The sequence below is a fragment of the Budorcas taxicolor genome, chromosome X, assembly GCF_023091745.1.
Source record: "Budorcas taxicolor isolate Tak-1 chromosome X, Takin1.1, whole genome shotgun sequence".
NCBI classification, from domain to species: domain Eukaryota; kingdom Metazoa; phylum Chordata; class Mammalia; order Artiodactyla; family Bovidae; genus Budorcas; species Budorcas taxicolor.
This window is the reverse complement of record NC_068935.1, coordinates 40,601,650-40,625,376: the sequence shown is the minus strand read 5'-3', so window position 1 is coordinate 40,625,376 and position 23,727 is coordinate 40,601,650. Positions and strand designations below refer to the sequence as shown.

Here is a 23,727-nt window from a genome sequence, read left to right as displayed (position 1 = left end):
AATATGTTTAAGAATGACTTAGAGAAACACGTTTTGCTGTTAAATGGATAAGCTTGGATTTTCCGTATATTTAATTTCCTAATGGTATCTGAAAAATCAGGTGAATGTAAAGATAAACCAGATTCTGTAAAATTCGGATTCTGTAAAATTACTGAAGAAACTGTTTAAAAAAGTAAATGAGTCCAAAAGACTGTTCTATACATCTGTGTTTCTTTTGCTGTTTCACATACAGGGTTATCACATTGAAACATGTATAATATCATATATGAAGCGAATCGCCAGTCCAGGTTCGATGCATGATACTGGATGCTTGGGGCTGGTGCACTGGGATGACTCAGAGGGCTGGTACGGGGAGGGAGGAGGGATGGGGGTTCAGGATGGGGAACACGTGTATACCTGTGGCGGATTCATGTTGATGTATGGCAAAACCAATACAATATTGTAACGTAATTAACCTCCAGTTAAAATAAATAAATTTATATTAAAAAAAGTAAATGATATGTTTTCAAGAACTTTCATACTGCTTTTTTGATAGGTTAACAATTAGTTGATTTGTCTGATACTCAGAGCTTACTTTGGCTTTAGAAGATCCCAGTTAATTTTGGTACGTGTTCATGCTGGTAAATTAACAGTTATCTTCTCAGCTGAGTTCCTGGAAATCGTTGCTGGTTGACAGTGGGTTGAAGTGCAAACCCTAAAACTGCACAGTATTTAATGTATGACCAGTGTATGGAACAGTGCGTTCTGTCTCACTTATTTGTCCACACTGAAACTTCCTTCTGAGTTTCTCAATATCCCTTCATAAAGACTGAGAACTAATAGAGCGTACACAGAAAAAAATAAATCCAGCATCATTTCGAGGGTTTCTTTCTTGAAGCACATTTTACATCTCACAGTCTTTCCCCTGCCTCATTTGCAGTGGGCCTCCAGCTAGTTATGTCATGACTGTTTCATGTGATCATCAACAATTTACATTTCAAGTACACAGTGTCCTCTTTCTGATTTCTGGATTCTGAGGGCAGAACAAGCCTTCAACCAGACCATAGTAAAGCCAGTTTAATGGTAGGCCTTTGGTAGCCTCTAAAAGCTGGAGACACACAGGTGTCTAAAGGTGCATAAAGGGATGTCATGTCAGGGTGTGGCATTTTCTGTGCAGTGGAACCCCAAATGAATTTCTGTCCCCAAACAGATCAAAATGCAACAGTCTTTTTTTCTTTTTAATTGGGCTGTTGCCAAGTCTTATATTTCAACAGTAAGTCAAAGAGGTGGCCTTCTTTTGCTATGTAGAATTCTACACTGGGAAATGGCCTTCTTACTGACAACCGCTGACTGTGCTGTGCTGCACCGTCAGTATGTAGATGAATGCGTGTGTGCTTAGTTGCGCAGTCATGTCCGACTCTTTGCGACCCTATGGACTACAGCCCACCAGGCTCCTCTGTCCATGGGATTCTCCAGACAGTAATACTGGAGTGGGTTACCATTTCCTCCTCCAGGGGATCTGCCTGACCCAGGGATTGAACCTGCGTCTCCTGTGGCTCCTGCATTGCAGGCAGTTTCTTTACTGCTGAGTGACTGGGGAAGCCCCAGTATCTAGATGCTTCCTGTTTCAAAGAGGTTATGTTACTGCTTTTCCAAATCTAGAGTTTTAAACAAAAGCATTGTGTTATATTAGCTAATTTTAATTTATTTTATTTTTGCAGGTTTCTGGAAAGTGCCTTTTCTGAAAACGCTGCAGCTTGGATTCCACCTCAGAGCTGTCTCTTTCTAAACCCCTCTCCCTACCATCAGCACTGCCACCTCTCCGCACCCTGCACCCTGCCAAATTTTCTCAATTTTCATAGTCATTTTCTCTCCTCCTGATTTTGCGACCAAAAGAAAAATCTTGCAGTTGTAACATCCTACCAATCTTAATCTTTAAATCCAAGATATAGGGAGAAAACCTTTTCTTCCCTTGATCTGAGACCATTCCACAAATTGACGGGCAGCCAGCAGCATATGCTCTTTTGTAAGAATAATTGAAAACATCAACTGGAGAGCACAGAATCCTTTTGAAATTCTGCCAGTTATTTGAAGTAACTTTGGCAGAGGAAAAACAAAACACTCAATATCTTAACGTTGACAGTTGCCTTCTTAGGAGTTGGTCTCTAATTTGATTTTTAGTTATTCCGATACAATTTTTATTTTACTGTGGGCTTCTTTTGTTTGACCACTCAGACCGAATTTGACTTAAATTCAACCCTAAGTGCTAACAAAGAAGCATTTCACCAAAGCAACCTGTTAGCTCTTCACATTTACCTTGAATTTATTTTTAACCTTTCAACAACAGCACTAATAGTTCTCTAGACAGGGTGTACTTGATTTTAAGTTTGCTTTCAATATGACGGCTGTCAGTATTGCCCTGGTTCGTGATGCCAAGTGGCTGACTTTGGAAGTGTGTAGAGAATTTCAGAGAGGAACCTGCTCTCGAGCTGATGCAGATTGCAAGTTTGCCCATCCGCCAAGAATTTGCCATGTGGAAAATGGTCGCGTGGTGGCTTGTTTTGATTCTCTAAAGGTGAGTCTCATCTAAATGCACATCATTTAAAATCGACACTTGTTGATTTCTGGGCATTTTGAAATATGTTGTACTTTGAAATTAGTCAAGTTAATAATAGTATGAAAGTGATAAGTTTGTTTTTAAGGCAGGATGGAGACTTTGTATTTGTAGAACTAGGTCAGACTAAAGCACACCCATCAAACTCACTGACCAAGATAGGCAGAGAAAAAAGTTCAAGAATTTTTGCAGGAGAAACTATAGCCTTGCTTTACTTTACTTCTGTATTTATTATTTAGATTTTTAATGCAGTGATTATAATCCTCATATTAATTTAAAGAAGTCCTTACTGAAATAGCTTATTATCTATGTTACCAAAAGATACTTGGAAGGGACCAATCAGAGGGTAAATAGAGTCAGATGGAGAGAGTAAAATGTGAAAATCTTATCATCCAGGAGGAAAATGATGGCATTTTGAATTTTCTTAGTCAAAGTCTATTTTCAACCTTTAACTTGAACTTACTGCTACAATACTAGGTTCATATCATTTTCTTCCTAAACAGCTGATTGACCAATTTCAGATTTGTGAGCACATTTTATAAGGAAAGTTTTATTGCCAAGGTTATCAAACCTGAATATTATGTAGTAGAGTACACACAAAATATAAGGGAGGATGAGATATTATATAGAATAGACCATATATGCTTACAGAACAAAAAATATACTGATTTCCATGTTTTATTCATGGTTATCCTTAAATTCAGGGTCAGTCAGTCAGTCAGTTCAGTCGCTCAGTCGTGTCCGACTCTTTGCGACCCCATGAATTGCAGCACGCCAGGCCTCCCTGTCCATCACCAACTCCTGGTGTTCACTCAGACTCACGTCCATTGAGTCAGTGATGCCATCTAGCCATCTCATCCTCTGCCGTCCCCTTCTCCTCCTGCCCCCTATCCCTCCCAGCATCAGAGTCTTTTCCAGTGAGTCAACTCTTCGCATGAGGTGGCCAAAGTACTGGAGTTTCAGCTTCAGCATCATTCCTTCCAAAGAAATCCCAGGGCTGATCTCCTTCAGAATGGACCGGTTGGATCTCCTTGCAGTCCAAGGGACTGTCAAGAGTCTTCTCTAACACCACAGTTCGAAAGCATCAATTCTTCGGCGCTCAGCCTTCTTCACAGTCCAACTCTCACTTCCATACATGACCACAGGAAGAACCATAGCCTTGACTAGACAGACCTTTGTTGGCAAAGTAATGTCTCTGCTTTTGAATATGCTATCTAGGTTGGTCATAACTTTCCTTCCAAGGAGTAAGCGTCTTTTAATTTCATGGCTGCAATCACCATCTGCAGTGATTTTGGAGCCCAAAAAAATAAAGTCTGACACTGTTTCCACTGTTTCCCTATCTATTTCCCATGGAGTGATGGGACCGGATGCCATGATCTTCGTTTTCTGAATGTTGAGCTTTTAAGCCAACTTTTTCACTCTCTTCTTTCACTTTCATCAAGAGGCTTTTTAGCTCCTCTTCACTTTCTGCCATAAGGGTGGTGTCATCTGCATATCTGAGGTTATTGATATTTCTCCCAGCAATCTTGATTCCAGCTTGTGTTTCTTCCAGTCCAGCATTTCTCATGATGTACTCTGCACAGAAGTTAAATAAGCAGGGTGACAATATACAGCCTTGACGTTCTCCTTTTCCTATTTGGAACCAGTCTGTTGTTCCATGTCCAGTTCTAACTGTTGCTTCCTGACCTGCATACAGATTTCTCAAGAGGCAGGTTAGGTGGTCTGATATTCCCATCTCTTTCAGAATTTTCCACAGTTTATTGTGATCCACACAGTCAAAGGCTTTGGCATAGTCAATAAAGCAGAAATAGATGTTTTTCTGGAACTCTCTTGCTTTTTCCATGATCCAGCAGATGTTGGCAATTTGATCTCTGGTTCCTCTGCCTTTTCTAAAACCAGCTTGAACATGAGGGAGTTCACGGTTCATGTATTGCTGAAGCCTGGCTTGGGGAATTTTGAGCATTACTTTACTAGCATGTGAGATGAGTGCAATTGTGCGGTAGTTTGAGAATTCTTTGGCATTGCCTTTCTTTGGGATTGGAATGAAAACTGACCTTTTCCAGTCCTGTGGCCACTGCTGAGTTTTCCAAATTTGCTGGCATATTGAGTTGTAGCACTTTCACAGCATCATCTTTCAGGATTTGAAACAGCTCAACTGGAATTCCATCACCTCCACTAGCTTTGTTCGTAGTGATGCTTTCTAAGGCCCACTTGACTTCACATTCCAAGATGTCTGGCTCTAGATGAGTGATCATGTCATCATGATTATCTGGGTCTTGAAGATCTTTTTTGTCCAGTTCTTCTGTGTATTTTTGCCACCTCTTCTTAATATCTTCTGCTTCTGTTAGGTCCATACCATTTCTGTCCTTTATTGAGCCCATCTTTGCATGTACAAAACGAATCGCCAGTCTATGTTCGATACAGGATACAGGATGCTTGGGGCTGGTGCACGGGGATGATCCAGAGAGATGATATGGGGTGGGAGGTGGGAGGGGGGTTCAGGATTGGGAACTCAGGTACACCCGTGGTGGATTCATGTCAATGTATGGCAAAACCAATACAGTATTGTAAAGTAAAATAAAGTAAAAATAAAAATAAATAAAGCATAGCAGTTAAATATGGTAGTAGATTCCTCGTTTAACTAATAAGATTTACTATGATACATTTGAGATTTTTTTCAAAATATGTTAAAATGAATTAATATGAATAAGAACCTTTTCAATTTCTTAATACTGTTTTACTTCATCAAGACCAATTTTATCTCATTAACCTTTTTATTTATGGCTGCATTGGCTAATAGAGATGTATTCTTTTGTATGATCACTTATTCAGAAAACATTTTTTCATGATATCCTATTTAAGTAGTTACTTTTGCTTATGTTTTGATTGCTAGTTTTTGTTTCAAAGCATTCCAGTTCAATAATGGGCACTAGTTATAAAGATAATGGCAACTCCTAACATTGAAAATGTCTGAATTGCTCTTTTTTGTAGCAGATATTCTGACTAAAGGGCTTATTCTGTGTTCTTCATTTCATTTTCATTCAAGTTTCATCTATAATTATTTTACTTATTATTTAAATCATTTATGTATTACTTAAATCAAGGTCTGGGCAGTGCCTTGAATAGAAAAGAGCACTGGACTAGTTCGGGGGTAGGAGGGGTAGGACATGTCTTTTAGCCAGTCCATATAGAGGGTCCACCACTGCACTAGGCACTTTATGTATCTTGTTTCAGAAGTTCCAGCCCCAGTACTGTTTCCGACAAAGCTTGAGTTGCTTCATTTCTAATGCATGGATAATTCTTCTCTCCCTAACTTCCATGAGTATTGCTGAGATTCCAATAAGATGACATAAATGAAAAACCATGTATCACTATAAAAATGAATTAAGGACTTCGCTGGCAGTCCAGTGGTTAGGACCTGGTGCTTTCATTTCATGGCCCCAGATTCAGTCCCTCCTCAGGGAAGATCCCACTAGCCAAGTGGCATCCCTCCTCCTCCCCCAAAAAGTGAATTAAGTGAAAAGTTACCTTCTTACTATTAACTAAACTGTTGTTTTACGAGTTCTTCAAAACAGTTATTTAGTTAAGGCTCTGTTATTTAAAACTACACATTCATGTTTTAAGGGGCCATACTCGTATCCTCAAGCAAAGTATCACTGTCTTTATGGCTTGCTCTTACAAATAAGAGTTCCTTGCAGGCTTTGTAAATTCTATCTTTTCAGGCATCTGTCAGGAAGAGATGTGTGATCTTACTAATCATTGATAAAGTTCACATCGATTTCCCCATTTAAAGGCAAAAGAATGACATAATGGAAACATTTTGAAGAAAAGTAATACGGAGCATGATTGTTAACAAAATGCAATACTGCACTATCACTTTAAAGCTTGGAAAATGTTTAGCTCAAAAACAACATAGATTTTGAGTATGTTGGCTATCTTCCACCTGGATTGTTCTCAATAATTGATCACTATCAACTTCAGTCGATCTACCTGGTCAGGAATTATCGTCCAGCAAGAAATCTCCAACATGAAACTTTGCAAACCACTTTTCACATGTTCGATCCGTTATAGCACCTTCTCCAAACACTACACAAATCCTCTTTGTGCTTCAGTTACGTTTTTACCTTTCTTGAAATAATAAAGCATCACATGGCAAAAAAAAAAAAAACAAAACTACATAGATACTGGCCAATGAATACTAATAAGCCACTTAATTATTTAAATACACTGTTTACTCACTGTATCCAGTGTTTTTAAAATAATTGTTCATATGTTAAAGTCTTGATGACCAGACACACAGGATAAAGATGATTTGCATAATCTGTACATCCTCAAATTGTAATGAAAATCTTAGAATTTCAAATATACAATGCCTTTAAAAAAATTAATTTGCCATTTACATAGCACATGCATTACAGTTCCATATCTGCACAAAAGCTTTGTAGTCCTGTTGTATTATTCCTTATCTGTGATATACACAAAAACCATACCATGATATGCATGAAAACAGTTGACCTAAGTGGGTTGTACTACTACCCTATCTACAGTGTACAAATAACATACCTCGATCGTTACTGCAGCATTCACTACCCACTTTGAGTTTCTGTGATTGAAACACTTTTGAAATGTATCTGTGTACTGTTTATTCTTCCATGAGTGGTTAAATAACTGAAGCAATCACTTGATGAGTTTTGGGTGACTGCTTTTGGTTTTTGGTTTTTATAAGGATTCCAGTAGCACTAAGTACTCTACCAGATGATGATGGTTCTTTGCCTTCATAATAGGCATAGTAGTTAACAATATCCTATACTCATCTCATAATGAGGGAATATTAGCAAAATAAGGAGGTTAAGCTTGATGGCTAATTGTGCATTGTGCTGAAGTGCTGGGCCTATCACTCTATAAATGTTGAGTAATTCAGTGATGAAGCTTGTACCATCTTCAGTTAGAGATAGATTAATTTTCAGCTACATAAGAGTCTCATTTCATGTTGATATGTAGCTGTTTTTCTTATAACTCAGTTGTCTAGTCCACTTGGCACAATTGATTTCAGAAAGTATTGCTTAACCCATTCTGTGCCAAATTCTTGATATTACAGTTCACATTTAATCTAGGTTAGAATTTTTAGTGACTGTCCCTTGACTTTAGCAAAAGATTGTCACTGAAAATACCAACCCCAAATCTATGATTGTTTTCATAGCCAATATTATCTTCCTCTATACTTGCTGCTGCTTCTGCTAAGTCAGTTCAGTTGTGTCCGACTCTGTGCGACCCCATGGACTGCAGCCTACCAGGCTCCTCCGTCCATGGGATTTTCCAGGCAAGAGTACTGGAGTGGGGTGCCATTGCCTTCTCCATCCTCTATACTTGAAGCAGTGTGATATCTGCCACTTATTATCCAGGAAGGATATAAATGCTGTCATTATCTAATTATGAAAGGTCAACATCCATCACATCTGCCCACCCCACTTACCACCGCGTGTAGTTTTTTAACAAAAATTTCCTGGCAGGGGCCTTAGCAGCCTGCATAGTCACAGGACAGCCATGTCAACCTATATACATTACTAGAAGATGGGAACTGAGCAAGGAAAAACAGAAAACAGCGCCACACTGTCTTCAAATATTGCATATGATCACAAGCATAATAATAATATTTTGGCAAGTGAAACCAGTTGTATAGGTATATGGATGTGAATATATCCTTGTAGGTCCTGAGTTAACTTTGTCCTGAGTTACCAGTATATTCTGTGCGACTATCAGTAGTCACAGCAGTTTCCATCAATTTAAAATTTGATTATTTTTGACTGAATATTTACCTCATCCCTGTTTGCTCAGGGAGAACTTAGCAGGAACAGAAGACTCCTAGCAACATAATCCCAAGGGTTTCTGAATTATGCAAGTTTTAGAACCATTTATGAGCTGGATCAGAGAGGTCTGCCTGCACTGGAAAGAACACATAGACACCACCTATCATCCTGAGACTCAAGGAAAGTAACATTTTACTTAAGGATCTTCTTACATTACTGACATTAAAAAGGAAGTATCTTTGACCAGTAAGAGTCAATGCTATTTTGGACATTTCAAAAATCTCTCTTGAAAGAAAAATGGAATTAGAATCAGCATCCAAGTAAATACATATCGATGGCTCAGCCTCACTTTAAAGTTTTTATTTTGAAGTAATTTTAGGCTTACAGAAAAGTTTCAAAAATAGTATAAGGAGTTCCTGCATACCCTTCACCCAGCTTCCTGTAATGTCAACAACTTACATGCCATACATAGCACAGTTATCAAAACCAGGAAATAACTCTAGTTCGATACTATTAAGTAAATTAGAGACATTATTTGAATTTCACAAATTTCCCTCCTAATGACCTTTCTGGGCTCCAGAATTCAGTCCAGGACCCCACATTCTGTTTGGTGATCATGTCTCCTTAGTCTTCTCCAACTTGTGACAGTTCCTCAGTCTTTCCACATGACCTTGGCACCTTGGCTGAGTACTGGTCACTCATCTCATAGAATGCCTCTCAATTTGGGTTTGTCAAATGCAATGTCATGATTTTGATTGAGGTCGTTTATTTTTTGGCAAGAAAACCATAGAAATGATGTGCATATCATATTTGAGGGTACTTGATGTATCTCCTCTCTCATGGTAACCTTTATCACCTGCTAAAGATGGTGTTTGCTGGCTTTTCTGCTATAAAGTGATCAGTTCTCCTTTTGTGGAAATCGATAAATATCTTCATTTATTCACCATCTCCTCAACATACCATTGACTGAAGGGTCACCCAGTATCCAAGCTGTCAAAATGTGGAAAAGTATCCATCTTAGAAGTCTCTACTTACAGTCAGTCAAGAAAGATAGGGAGGAGAAAATGGACCATAAGAGAGAAATAGCAGCAACTGGCCACCAGAAAGACAGAACCCTGGAGAATGGGAAGCCCAAGACATTTTGTGATGTGCTTGACCTTGTCACCTGCTCCTGTGGGGTGGCCCCTGTGCTGGAGTCAGCGCCACCCTCCCCCAGCACCTCTAACTTCTGCATCAGGAAACAGACTTTCTGCCTTTTGTTTTCATGATAAATAACAGTTTCCCCCAATTTTGAAAGTTATTCATCTTTATGAAGGGAAGGAAAAATACAAAAGAAATTTAAAAATCATACACAAGAAGATAAAAATAAAGTGTAATAAACTGTAATAAAATGTCATCCCAAGTACCACTACCAACATTATGCATTTCCTTTCATTCTTTATAGAATTGTATGTCTGCTGCATAAACCTTGCCTTACCTTTTGCCTTCTTGTAGACCTCTCTCCCTCTCTCACTCCCACTTGCTGATCCTGCAAAGTCAACCTCTCTCTCCCTTTATCCTTCCTGTCAGCTTCAGATTTTTCCCAGAATATCAAAATATATCTAAATACTGCCTGATCTTCTCCCATCATAGACTTTTTAAAAATATACCAATTGTCATGGTTATTTTTTTTCTGATAAAAAAAATATGCTTTCTAGAAAACTGTAATATAGAGATAAAAATTCTTATGAAACCTAACCTGTAATTCCATTACCCAATGAAACCCTTCCCATGTTGGTATATGTCCTTTGAATATTTAATGAAACTGTTTCTTTAAAAAAAAAAATGTTTCACTTGTTCCATGCAATGCAAAAGGCTTTTAAAACTTAGGAAGGAATGATATTTTATAAATATATTTAAATTAAAATATTATTTTTCAAATTCTATGAGGCCATCAGAAATTATGTTTATGAGAACCATGTAATAATAATAATAGTAGTAAACTCTACCTTCTATTAACTGGGGCTTGCTTCCCTGGTGGCTCAGATGGTAAAGTGTCTGCCCGCAATGTGGGAGACCTGGGTTCGATCCCTGGGTTCGATCCCTGGGTTGGGAAGATCCCCTGGAGAAGGAAATGGCAACCCACTCCAGTATTCTTGCCTCGGAAATCCCATGGACAGAGGAGCCTCGTGGGCTGTAGTCCATGGGGTTCCAAAGCGTTGGACACGACTGAGCGACTTCACTTTCACTTTCTATTGACTACTATATTCCAGAAACTTTTCACGTGCCAACTCTATTCCTTAACCCTGTTTAGGCTTTTACACCAATGGGTCAGGTTTCACCAGCTGTGTGGTCTTGGGTAAGTACCCACCCTGCCTGTTTGAAAATTTCCTCCCCTGTGAAAACAAAGTTCCTATTAGCACCCACCTCCTGAGTTTCTGAGCGTTCAGATGTGGTGGTGGCTCAGACGGGAAAGAATTCGCCATGCAGTTCAATCCCTGGATTGGGGAGAATTCCCTGGAGAAGGGAATGGCTACCCACTCCAGTATTCTTGCCTGGAGAATCCCATAGACAGAAGAGCCTGGCGGGCCACAGTCCATGGGATTGCAGAGTCAGACACAGCTGTGCGACTAACACCTGCGTTCCTAAGCATTCAAGTGTGATGACCCACCTAAGGCACTTGGAATAGATCCTGGCACTCCACAAGCATTCCAGGCATGTCTTTTCACCAAATAAATTCCTTTCTCCATTAAAGGAACCAGGGAATCCTCGGAGTAATGATTGATGCTGACTGAGGCAGGAAAAATATGAATCTGTGACATCTTGTGCTTCCAGAAAGTAAGGAAGTGCTTGGAAAAGGAAGGGGCCTGATAGTAGGACCCTGGAGCCAACCTGAAGAAGCAGCCAGCGAGCAAAGTGTCAAGCTCATGGAAGACAAGGAAAGACTGAGAAACTGTTGGAGAGTGGAGATTAAATAAACATGACAGACAAATACGATGTGGGATCCTGGATTGGATCCTGGAGCAGAGAAAGCACATCAGAGGGAAAATTGGTGAAATTCAAATAAGGTCTTACTTAATAGAATTTTACTTAACAGAATTACAGTAAAGTTAATTTCCTGGTTTTGATAACTATGGTATGTATGATGGATATATAAGTCATTGACATTATAGGAATCTGAGTTAAGGGTCTCCAGGGGTACTCTGTACTATTTTTGTAATTTCTCTGTAAATATAAAATTATTTCAAAATTAAACATTTTAAAAAGAACTTTCTTAGTCTTGTACATGCACCTTCTGTTTTTTGGTGCTGAGAAATACAGTGGAGTATTAGTTTTTTCGCTTTTCTTTCTTCTATTTTTAAACTCTGGGTGTGGTAATGAGAAAGCTCTGAAATCCATGCAATGGCTGATCCTGAAACTCACCTCAACTAGCTAGATGAGTCGGATAATTGAAATAGTTAACAAGAGTACTCATACCCATAACAGCGCTTCACAAACCTAGCAAATCAAAAAGTGCGAATGTAGAATATTCTGTTGAGATTGTTACACTTTACAAATAGGAAACTACAGATCTAGTGAAGGGGAGAGTCCCTTGCCCAGGGTCACATAAGCAGTAATCAAAAGAACCTGAAAACTGCAGTGTTCTTCCAGTCATTTCAGTCTTTTTTCCCAGAGAAGAAGGAGATAAGAGAAAACATCATTTGGGATTATTGTATTTTGTTTCTGTTTTTGACCTTTGCAGCATTCTTTTAATTCTGAGGGGAAATGTAGAAACATACTGCTCAAAAATATGGAACGCTTCACAAATTTTCATGTCATCCTTGTGCGAGAGCCATGCTAATCGTCTCTGTATCTTTCCAATTTTAGACTATGTGCTGTCAAAGCAAGCATTGGGCTATTGTTTTACTAAACCAAAAGCATCCAGTGCTTATGGTCAGACTGTCCCATGTGACATTGGGATGCCCTGCTTTTGACATTGTGTGGTTCTCCTTTACTTTTTGTTACTTTAGAAAGGGGGAAAAGTCATCTTTCCCTTTTCTAATATCTCCCTCATTTGTTGTTTCACAATATAGTATTTAGATGAAGACTTTAAAGTTCTTTTATTTATTTCTTTGACAATCATTTTGGCTGTTAACTTTGAAAACAAGAAGGAAGAAGGGCCCAGGGTGTTTTATTTTTAGAGCAAGTTATCTAACTTAGGGATGCTGTGCTTTTTTTAATCACTTAGAGTCAGAACACTGAGCTGTCTCGACTCACTTGCCCATCCTTCTCTCCCAACCCTGCAGCACTGAGTTAGCTAGCCAGAATCAGGGATTGTAATGGGCTGTGGATCATATATAGCTTCACTGCAAGAAACTCTGATGTCTGATGCCGTTATAGATATACTCATTAGTACAAAGTCCTGGCCAGCTAGGGACCGGCCAGCTAGGGACCTGTCACAGATCAGCTGAAAATATTGCAGTGGCAGGTCAGCCTTGTTATGGGTCAAATACAGTTTTGTAAAGGAACACAGAATCTAATCCAATGAATTTAAAATGTTGTTTTATGGAAGCATAGCTCAAGATCATTTCTCACTACCGCTTGCAGCCAAGGCTGCAGTTGGCTGCATAGTAAGAAAGGAGTTGTGATATAGCCAGGAAGGTATTTTTCAACCACAATTTGATACCATTAAGATGGACCTTTTGTCACCGGAACCCCATTTAGTATGAGAGATCTGAAGTTTGAGCACTGTTTACTGTATGTCAACTCATGTGTGGAAGAAGCTCTTTATATGTTAGGGACATAGATGTCTGATTTTACTTTATCATTTAATAATTCTCATGTCACATAGCTGTATAATCATTACAAATACTTTTTCTGTACTTCACGTTTTTGTGAAATGTGGACACAAGATACTTTTGTGCATCTGGAAATAGCAATTAGTTCTTCTAGGAACATGACTTTTCTCATATAACATCGTTTACTCACTGCTGTTTTTGCCCTTACAGATTAGTTTTCTGATTGTAACATCCCCAAGGTTGCCTTGTTTTCCTCTGTCTCAGCCTGCCACTTGATTGTTGACCTACAGGGTTATATATTCCAGAGGAATTTTAGCTGGCTGTTCTTTCCTCATTATTTCTAAATAATCTTTTCATTTTTTTTCTGTATTTCTTCCACTGTATAATAAGTCTTTGGTTTCTTAAAGTTCTGTTTTTTGTTCTTGTTACTGTCTAATCCAGATTTGCAGCCCTGCTTAGGTTTTCAGTGTTTTTATTACTGTGCATTCAGTTATCACCACAGGGTCCAGTTTTACTGCTAAACGTAATGAGAAGTTTAACTCATGCTTTTTCCTATCTTTCTTGATACTGTTTTCTTAAAAGTCAGTAAACAGTTCCATTTGTTCTACAACCTTTTATTTTGTAAATAATCTCCACCATTTAGATTAACCATGTTGTTTAGAGTTCAAATAAATTATTTTTTCCAATATTATTCATGATGAGTTTGTATAATATGGCTTAGTGTTGCTTAGTTGCTAAGTCATGTCCACCTCTTTTGCAACCCCATAGACTGTAGCTCGCCAGGCTCCTCTGTCTGTGGAATTCTCCACGCAAGAATACTGGAGTGGATTGCTATTCCCTTCTCCAGGGAATCTTCCTGACCCAGGGATCGAACCTGGGTCTCCTGCATTGCAGGCAGATTCTTTACTGTCTGAGCCACCAGGGCTTAGTGTCATGCCTAATCTGTTTAGTGAAGTAGATGTAACAATAGGATCCATCAATTATTGCAGCTGTTACTGGTTCATAAGCATGTCAGTATATGCTTTCAGTTGGATTTTTTTTCTGTTGTAAGTGGACATTTTATTGTAGTTGAAACTCAAATTTTTATTTACACAGTGGGAATTGGTAGAAAAGAGATATGCCTTTTGCTCCTGCCCATGTTCTTGTGGGTACAAAGTAGATAGTGAAAGCAGTTTCCACACTGAAAACCATCCAGTGGCTTGAAAACATGGAATCCACAGTGATAGAACGAATTTCCTGAACTAAGACGTAACCTGTATGTTAGGCATGATTTGCCTGCTAAGCAGTTAAAACTAAGGTTCTGGTTTCTGTCTTTAGCATGCAGAAATGCAAACAGAAAACTTTTTTTCTCTGTGACTTTAAACTTCACCCATCTTTTATATGTGTCTGGGTACAGTGAGTAGGCAGCATTGTAGTATTGATCATCTCTTATTCCATTCCAAATACATTTTGGAGATTATATTTTTAAGATGACATTCTCTGAAGATCACATACTGTCTTAAAATTTTTGTTCATCCTATTTATGGAAAAAAAAAAAAGTAACCCTGAAGTAACCATTTGAGAAGTTTGACTATTTAAAAACTCTATGTGGTTTGAAAACATTTGCTAAATACCTATCCCAGAAGTTGTTTTTCTGTTGTTAATGTTTATACTTATCACATGCTTTGGTAAACAAACTTAAATCTTTTGCCAATGTTTGTAAAAACATAATCTCTAGAGGGTGTTTTTTTTTTTTGTTTTTTTTTTTTGCAGTTTCCTGGTTATTTCACTTTTTCTCTTAGCCAGAAAAGCATTCTATATGGACGCAAATTCAATTTTAACTTCCAAGCAACTGAAAAAATTTGTTATTTTTATTCTGCTAGCACTACAACAAAGAAAGGATTTTTCCAGCTTTATTGAGATATAATTAACCTATAACATTCGTTAAGTTTAAGGTATAAAACATGATTTGATACAACTATATATTGGGAAATGATTACCACAGTATGCTTAGTTAACACCTCTGTCACCTCATATAATTACTCTTTTTGTAGAACATTTCAAGACTTACTCTCTTAGCAACTATCAAGTATATAATACAGTTTTGTTCACTATGGGCTTCCCTGGTGGCTTAGATGGTAAAGAATCTGCCTGCAATTCGGGAGACCTGGGTTCGATCCCTGGGTTGGGAAGATCTCCTCAGGAGGAAATGGCAACTCACTCCAGTATTTTTGCCTAGAGAATCCTGTGGTCAGAGGAGCCTGGAGGACTACAGTCCCTGGGGTCACAAAAGAGTCAAACATGAGTGAGTGACTAACACTCTGTTCACTATGATGCTGTACATTATATCTACAGAACATATTCATCTTATAACTGGAAGTTTGTACCCTTAGATCATATCTCCCTATTTTCCCTACACCCTTGTCCCTGGTAACCTCCATTCTACTCTATTTCTATGGGTTTGGGTTTTTTCATATTCCTCATGTCAATGAAATGATACAGTATTTGTCTTTCTGTGTCTAGTTGTCAAGGTACATGCATGTTGCCAAAAAAGGATTTCCTTCTTTATCATGGCTGAATAATATCCCATCGTATATGGTTTGGAATATTGTCTTGTCTTTCAAAGATGCCTTAGAGGTAGTCTTCATAAGTACCTCTTTCTTCAGTGAACCACAGATGTAACCATGGAAATGTTTGATGTGAATCACGATATCAGCAATGGAATAAACATAGAAAATGCTGCCTTGTAATAACAGCTCTAAAAAGGGCTCCTGGCCTTGAACAAGTCATGAGAATCTTACTACCTCTGTTTCTCTTCATACAAGAGCGTGGAGCAGCACTCAATTTGTAGGACTATTGATTATGGTTTACTACAAGGATTTTAAATGTTAGGGATCATTTGATGCTGAAAGTCCTGTTAAATCCATTAAGAGTTCTATATACACCCAATTCCTCAAAGAAATTATTCATTCAGCAAATATTTATCGAAACCTACTACTTGTTAGGCAAGGACTGCACCGAATACAAAGTTGTGGAAGATGGGGTCCCTGCCTGACCTCCTAGTAGGAAGCTGCTTGTGTTATGTGCCATAAGCCAGGTACAAACTAATCATGAAAAGAATCCAAGGGCGAAGGCGGGGGCCTGGAATTACACCCAGCTGCGATGGTTAAAGAAATAGTCATGAAAGTGGTACCATATGAGATATTCTTGGAAGGAGGGATAGGAAAAGATTCCAGGCAGAAAGGATAACCTCAGCAAAGATGGAGGCAAAACTGTAGCATGGATTTGGGGAGTTGAGTGTTAAGTCAACCTCTGAAGTGTAGATCTTATGTTGGTAGAGGAGTAGCCTTAAAAGAAAGTGAGGAGTTTGAACTTGATTTTGTAGCTCTGACGAATCTGACAATTTTTAAGTAGAGAAATGGCATCACCAGCTTATGTAAGATGAGTGGATAGAACCAAAGAGACTGGCGACCGGGGAACTGCTTAGAAAGCTCCTATTGAAGCTAGAAACCTTCATATTGATGGAATGAAATGATAAGAACTTGAATTAGCAGGAAGGAAAAGCCACTGATGGGATTGAGATGGTGTTCAAGTCAACATGGTTAAGTAAGAGGGGGTTACTTCTGCCTACTGCTGTTGTGTTCACCTCAATATCCGATTTCATCACATTTGAAGTGAAGATTTCTCAGACTTTTTTGGGAGGTTTCACATTAGATGATATCATTTACCACCACAGCTTTTGTGCCTAGCACACATAGTACATATTAGGAGCTTGAAATGTGTTCATTTATTAAACATTCCCCTACTTTGTTGCCTCAGTTTGACAGAGGAAGAACCAATATGGGCACCCATGCAAGGTGCCAAGTCATCTCTCCACGTGTGTCTATACTTCTACTCCCAGTTCAGTTTTTACCTGAATATGAATGAAAATTGTGTACACCCATGTGTCAACATTCCTCACTCAGCCAATTTTAACCTAGATTTGATGGCCTACCGATTGCTGATTTTTGTGAATTTCTGTCCCTTAGCATTATAGAAATGTTCCTTGGCCAAGCACATTGGATGCTCTCCAAATGTTGCATTTTGAGTGTTTTACCCTCTATATGGATTTTTTTAAAAAAATTGCTGAGTGGCCACTGTAACATATTGGCTTTGCTTGGTGGCTCAGATGGTAAAGAATCTGCCTGTAGTGCAGGAGACCTGGGTTCAATCCCTGGGTTGGGAAGATCCCCTGGAGAAGAAAATGGCAACCCACTCCAGTATTCTTGCCTGGAGAATCACCATGGACAGAGGAGCCTGGTGGGCTACAGTCCATGGGGTTGCAAAGAGTTGGACACTGTTGAGCAACTAAGCACTGTAACATATCTTAAAGTAATTAGTGTGATAAGCTAGTAATATTCAAGCATCATTTTTTGCCTTTAAATGATACTTGAATATTACTAGCTTATCACACTAATTATCAAACTTTAAATGTTTGAAATTTAATTTCACAGAAAATGGCTACCTTGCAAATAAAGGTATTCTTGGAAGCACAATTAGCGCTAATAAGGTCATTCTGAGTCACGTACAAGGTCAAAATCTGCAGGAAATTGTTTTGTGTAAAAGGTAACTGCCTATTCCAATAAAACTATATATTTAAAGGCTAATCAATAAAGACTGTTCTGAATGTACAGTGATCTTTTAAAAGTCCAAAGAGTTTGAACATGGAAAAGCAAAGAAAAATTCTTAGCCCATGCATGTATTGACATTCTAAAATAAATGTACCAAGCAATCTGCTTTTTCAAAGAGATGGGGAAATAATAAGAAATGTGAAAGTAATTTCAAGATGGAATTTTAAAAAGGGATTTCTAGGCTTATGTGCTGTACCTTGATATTTGTACAGTCAGTTCAATCTCTTATACCATCTCCATCTTCATTTCACACAGTGATTTCAGTTTTTCAGGACAGACATCCTGAGGCCTTGGGTGAATTAAGACATGATTCAGGGTTAGGCAACTGACTCTAGTTCAAAAATAAGAAAAGTACCTGGGACATTTTTAGTAAAATGTTTCAAGAAAGAAGAAAACTTAAGATGGTTTTAAGTATTTAGCAGCATTCAGCTGACGTCATTAATAGTTTATATTATAAAAATGTTCATAATTCGAACTCACATATTTGAATAAGCAACTGACAGCTAAGATGAAGCCAAGACTCTCTTTCACTCTTCCCAACTTCTAAAGGTGTCACTCTGGTGGCACATTACATTTACTCCATCTCTGAAATATTCATGATAAAATTTAATCATCACATTTCACTATTCCTCCCTCAAATCGCCTATTCTACCACTAGAGAATCACATAAGAAAAAAAAAATAACATTACTTCCTAACCAGAGGCTATAGAGAAAAAAGAGAGAAAGAAATTTGGAGACATCTATCTATCGCTTCCCTGGTGGCTCAGACAGTAAAGCATCTACTTGCAATGCTCGAGACCCGGATTTGATCCCTGGGTCGGGAAGATCCCCTGGAGAAGGAAATGGCAACCCACTCCAGTACTCTTGCCTGGAAAATTTCCATGGACTGAGGAGCCTGGTAGGCTACAGTCCATGGGGGTCACAAAGAGTCGGACATGACTGAGTGACTTCACTTTCTTCTTTTCTTTCATCTATTGAAAGAGGCTTTTCATTCTGAGATACTTCAGCTCCAATAATAATGTATTAGAAAAAAAACCAGAATGAAAGTGTAATGAATAAAATAACATGCTAATGAAAGAGGGGGTGATAGAGAAAGGGAGACTCCCCCAGAGAGGGAATTATTTGTGCCAATTTTATCACAGCTTATAAACTCCATTATCAACTCCTTGGCTTTCCTTGAAGCAAAAATGAAGAACTGTGATTAATTATGGCTTAGACGTCTTGTTCTCACCATCAGATTTCTCCTCCTCCTCAATACCATCTGTAGACCCCTATTTTAGCCACCTTTGATTTCTATCCCATACTGTCAAGTGCAAGAGCCCCTTTCAGCAACAGTCCACAGTTAAGTTCAGTCGCTCAGTTGTGTCTGACTCTTTGTGACCCCATGAATCACAGCACGCCAGGCCTTCCTGTCCATCACCAACTCCCTGAGTTCACTCAGACTCACGTCCATCGAGTCAGTGATGCCATCCAGCCATCTCATCCTCTGTCATCCCCTTCTCCTCCTGCCCCCAATCCCTCCCACCATCAGAGTCTTTTCCAATGAGTCAACTCTTCGCATGAGGTGACCAAAGTACTAGAGTTTCAGCTTTAGCATCATCCCCTCCAAAGAAATCCCAGGGCTGATCTCCTTCAGAATGGACTGGTTGGATCTCCTTGCAGTCCAAGGGACTCTCAAGAGTCTTCTCCAACACCACAGTTCAAAAGCATCAATTCTTCAGTGCTCAGCCTTCTTCACAGTCCAACTCTCACATCCATACATGACCACTGGAAAAACCATAGCCTTGACTAGACGGACCTTTGTTGGCAAAGTAATGTCTCTGCTTTTCAATATGCTATCTAAGTTGGTCATAACTTTTCTTCCAAGGAGTAAGCGTCTTTTAATTTCATGGCTGCAGTCACCATCTGCAGTGATTTTGGAGCCCAAAAAAATAAAGTCTGACACTGCTTCCACTGTTTCCCCATCTATTTGCCATGGAGTGATGGGACCGGATGCCATGATCTTCATTTTCTGAATGTTGAGCTTTAAGCCAACTTTTTCACTCTCCACTTTCACTTTCATCAAGAGGCTTTTTAGTTCTTCTTCACTTTCTGCCATAAGGGTGGTGTCCTCCGCCTATCTGTGATTATTGATATTTCTCCCGGCAATCTTGATTCCAGCTTGTGCTTCTTCCAGCCCAGCGTTTCTCATGATGTACTCTGCACAGAGGTTAAATAAGCAGGGTGACAATATACAGCCTTGACGTACTGCTTTTCCTATTTGGAACCAGTCTGTTGTTCCATGTCCAGTTCTAACTGTTACTTCCTGACCTGCATATAGGTTTCTCGAGAGGCAAGTCAGGTGGTCTGATATTCCCATCTCTTTCAGAATTTTCCACAGTTTATTGTGATCCACACAGTCAAAGGCTTTGGCATAGTCAATAAAGCAGAAATAGATGTTTTTCTGGAACTCTCTTCCTTTTCCCATGATCCAGCGGATGTTGGCAATTTGATCTCTGGTTCCTCTGCCTTTTCTAAAACCAGCTTGAACATCTGGAAGTTCACGGTTCACGTATTGCTAAAGCCTGGCTTGGGGAATTTTGAGCATTACTTTACTAGCATGTGAGATGAGTGCAATCGTGCGGTAGTTTGAGCATTCTTTAGCATTGCCTTTCTTTGGGATTGGAATGAAAACTGACCTTTTCCAGTCCTGTGGCCACTGCTGAGTTTTCCAAATTTGCTGGCATATTGAGTGCAGCACTTTCACAGCATCATCTTTCAGCATTTGAAATAGCTCAATAGTAATTCCATCACCTCCACTAGCTTTGTTTGTAGTGATGCTTTCTAAGGCCCACTGGACTTCACATTCCAGGATGTCTGGCTCTAGATGAGTGATCACACCATCGTGATTATCTGGGACATGAAGATCTTTTTTGTACAGTTCTTCCGTGTATTCTTGCCACCTCTTCTTAATATCTTCTGCTTCTGTTAGGTCCAGACCATTTCTGTCCTTTATCGAGCCCATCTTTGCATGAAATGTTCCCTTGGTATCTCTAATTTTCTTGAAGAGATCTCTAGCCTTTCCCATTCTATTCTTTTCCTCCATTTCTTTGCAGTGATCGCTGAAGAAGGCTTTCTTATCTCTCCTTGCTATTCTTTGGAACTCTGCATTCAGATGCTTATATCTTTCCTTTTCTCCTTTGCGTTTCGCCTCTCTTCTTTTCACAGCTATTTGTAAGGCCTCCCCAGACAGCCATTTTGCTTTTTTGCATTTCTTTTCCATGGGGATGGTCTTGATCCCTGTCTCCTGTACAATGTCACTAAGCTCATTCCATAGTTCATCAGGCACTCTATCTATCAGATCTAGGCCCTTAAATCTATTTGTCACTTCCACTGTATAATCATAAGGGATTTGATTTAGGTCATACCTGAATGGTCTAGGGGTTTTCCCTACTTTCTTCAATTTGAGTCTGAATTTGGCAATAAGGAGTTCATGATCTGAGCCACAGTCAGCTCCTGGTCTTGTTTTTGTTGACTGTATAGAGCTTCTCCATCTTTGGCTGCAAAGAATATAATCAGTCTGATTTCGGTGTTGACCATCTGGTGATGTCCATGTGTAGAGTCCTCTCTTACGTTGTTGGAAGAGGGTGTTTGCTATGACCAGTGCATTTTCTTGGCAAAACTCTATTAGTCTTTGCCCTGCTTCATTCCGCATTCCAAGGCCAAATTTGCCTGTTACTCCAGGTGTTTCTTGACTTCCTACTTTTGCATTCCAGTCTCCTATAATGAAAAGGATGTTTTTTTGGGTGTTAGTTCTAAAAGATCTTGTAGGTCTTCATAGAACCATCCAACTTCAGCTTCTTCTGTGTTGCTGGTTGGGGCATAGACTTGGATTACCATGATATTGAATGGTGTGACTTGGAAACGAACGGAGATCATTCTGTCGTTTTTGAGATTGCATCCAAGTACTGCCTTTCAGACTCTTTTGTTGACCATGATGGCTACTCCATTTCTTTTGAGGGATTCCTGCCCACGGTAGTAGATATAATAGTCATCTGAGTTAAATTCTCCCATTCCAGTCCATTCAGTTCGCTGATTCCTAGAATGTCGACGTTCACCCTTGCCATCTCCTGTTTGACCACTTCCAATTTGCCTTGATTCATGGACCTGACATTCTAGGTTCCTATGCAGTATTGCTCTTCACAGCATGGGACCTTGCTTCTATCACCAGTCACATCCACAGCTGGGTATTGTTTTTGCTTTGGCTCCATCCCTTCATTCTTTCTGGAGTTATTTCTCCACTGATCTCCAGTAGCGTGTTGGGCACCTACTGACCTGGGGAGTTCCTATTTCAGTATCCTGTCATTTTGCCTTTTCATACTGTTCATGGGGTTCTCAAGGCAAGAATACTGAAGTGGTTTTCCATTGCCTTCTCCAGTGGACCACATTCTGCCAGACCTCTCCACCATGACCTGCCTGTCTTGGGTTGCCCCACGGGCATGGCTAAGTTTCATTGAGTTAGACAAGGCTGTGGTCCTATTGTGATTAGATTGACTAGTTGTCTGTGAGTATGGTTTCAGTGTGTCTGCCCTCTGATGCCCTCTTGCAACACTTACCATCTTACTTGGGTTTCTCTTACTTTGGACGTGGGGTATCTCTTCACAGCTGCTCCAGCAAAGTGCAGCCGCCAGTCCCCAGGCCCCTGCAATTGCAGGAGAGATAAGATATATAAACTCCTTGTAGGCAGGTTCCCTGCCTTACTCTTTGTGTCTTCCATAGTATCCAGCAGTCTTTTTACAGAGAGGTGCTTATTAACCAGTGTACTTTCTTTTATCGAGCAATAAGAACAATGCAGTTCAATACATTTTCCTCTTTACAGTAGTTATCAGAAAGCTCAGAGCTACACTTAAGGCCCAGCTTAAGTGATTAACCTTATCTAGCTTTTTGAAGTTTTTGATGTAATTGCCACCACCTTCCCCATTATATCACTCTGATTCTTTAGGCCCATGATAATGGTGTTTTTGGAAATGGGTCCTTCTTATAAGTTATTTCCAAGCCTTTTTGGGAGAATGTAGTTGTATAACTAGTGAGAGGGCAAGGGAAGAGGTCAATTCTATTTCCAAATTTCTTATTTGCAGCTTATTAAGGTGTTTGAGTGTTTTTTATTTTTGACATGTCAGTGTATTACAAGCATTACGGTATTGCAAACTGGGGGCTTCAGTTTAAATAAGCTGCCAGTGATACTCAGAAGTAAACTGCGTGCTGCTGAGACTACTCTTAATCAGACGGGAAAGAATAGCGAATACTTGGAACTCCTTAGCAAGGTATTTATTTTCTTCACAATGAAAAGAAGAACGTGTCCTATGGGATGTCCTGTTTCCTTACTGCATCACTGCAGGGTACAACCGATGAACTTTAGTGCTTGCTTTGAGGTTTGGGAGTCTATCAATACTTCACCTTTTGGTTATCCATGTTGAAATGCTGTGGTCAACATTAGGTTGTTTGCTTGTTTGATGTGAAAAGTATTTCCTTCCTTTGAGCTTATCTTTTTTTTCCAAATACCTTTTCTGGGAGTGAAGAGAAGAAGTAGTGCTTTCGAATGAGTGTGGTTTCTGCAGTGTAGTAAAGGTATTAGTTTATTGGAGAGCCAAGGAGATTTTACTAGAAAATCTTCTGTCTGCTTAAATTTGGGTACCTAGCAAACATTTCAAAAGCACACCCTGGGGAGATTTGTAGAGAAATGTAGGCAACGTAGTACAGAGCTCTTAAGTACTTATCTCCATAGCTAATTGCACTATGTTTGTAAACAGAAAATGAATGTGTTAGTAGTACAATAGAATTTTGAGAGGTCCAATCCTTGTTTTTGCATGACCTGGACTGGCCTTCTTTTATGCGACTGCTAACATCATTACTGAGGTCAGAGATGTGGAATTAAGATATC

At 39.3% G+C, this 23,727-nt stretch overlaps 1 protein-coding gene and 1 non-coding gene across 2 annotated transcripts in view; one reads left to right on the top strand and one right to left on the bottom strand.

The window, feature by feature from the left end:
- Positions 1 to 2,377: 2,377 nt before the first annotated feature.
- Positions 2,378 to 23,727, top strand: part of MBNL3 (muscleblind like splicing regulator 3) — a 63,964-nt gene continuing 42,614 nt past the window's right edge. The window contains exon 1 of the mRNA XM_052662834.1: positions 2,378 to 2,554. Coding sequence (XP_052518794.1) covers positions 2,378 to 2,554 — 177 coding nt within the window. The remainder of the gene's footprint in view (positions 2,555 to 23,727) is intronic.
- LOC128070719 (U6 spliceosomal RNA) lies at positions 12,164 to 12,266 on the bottom strand. The gene has a single exon (XR_008201689.1). It is a non-coding gene; the product is annotated as a U6 spliceosomal RNA (small nuclear RNA).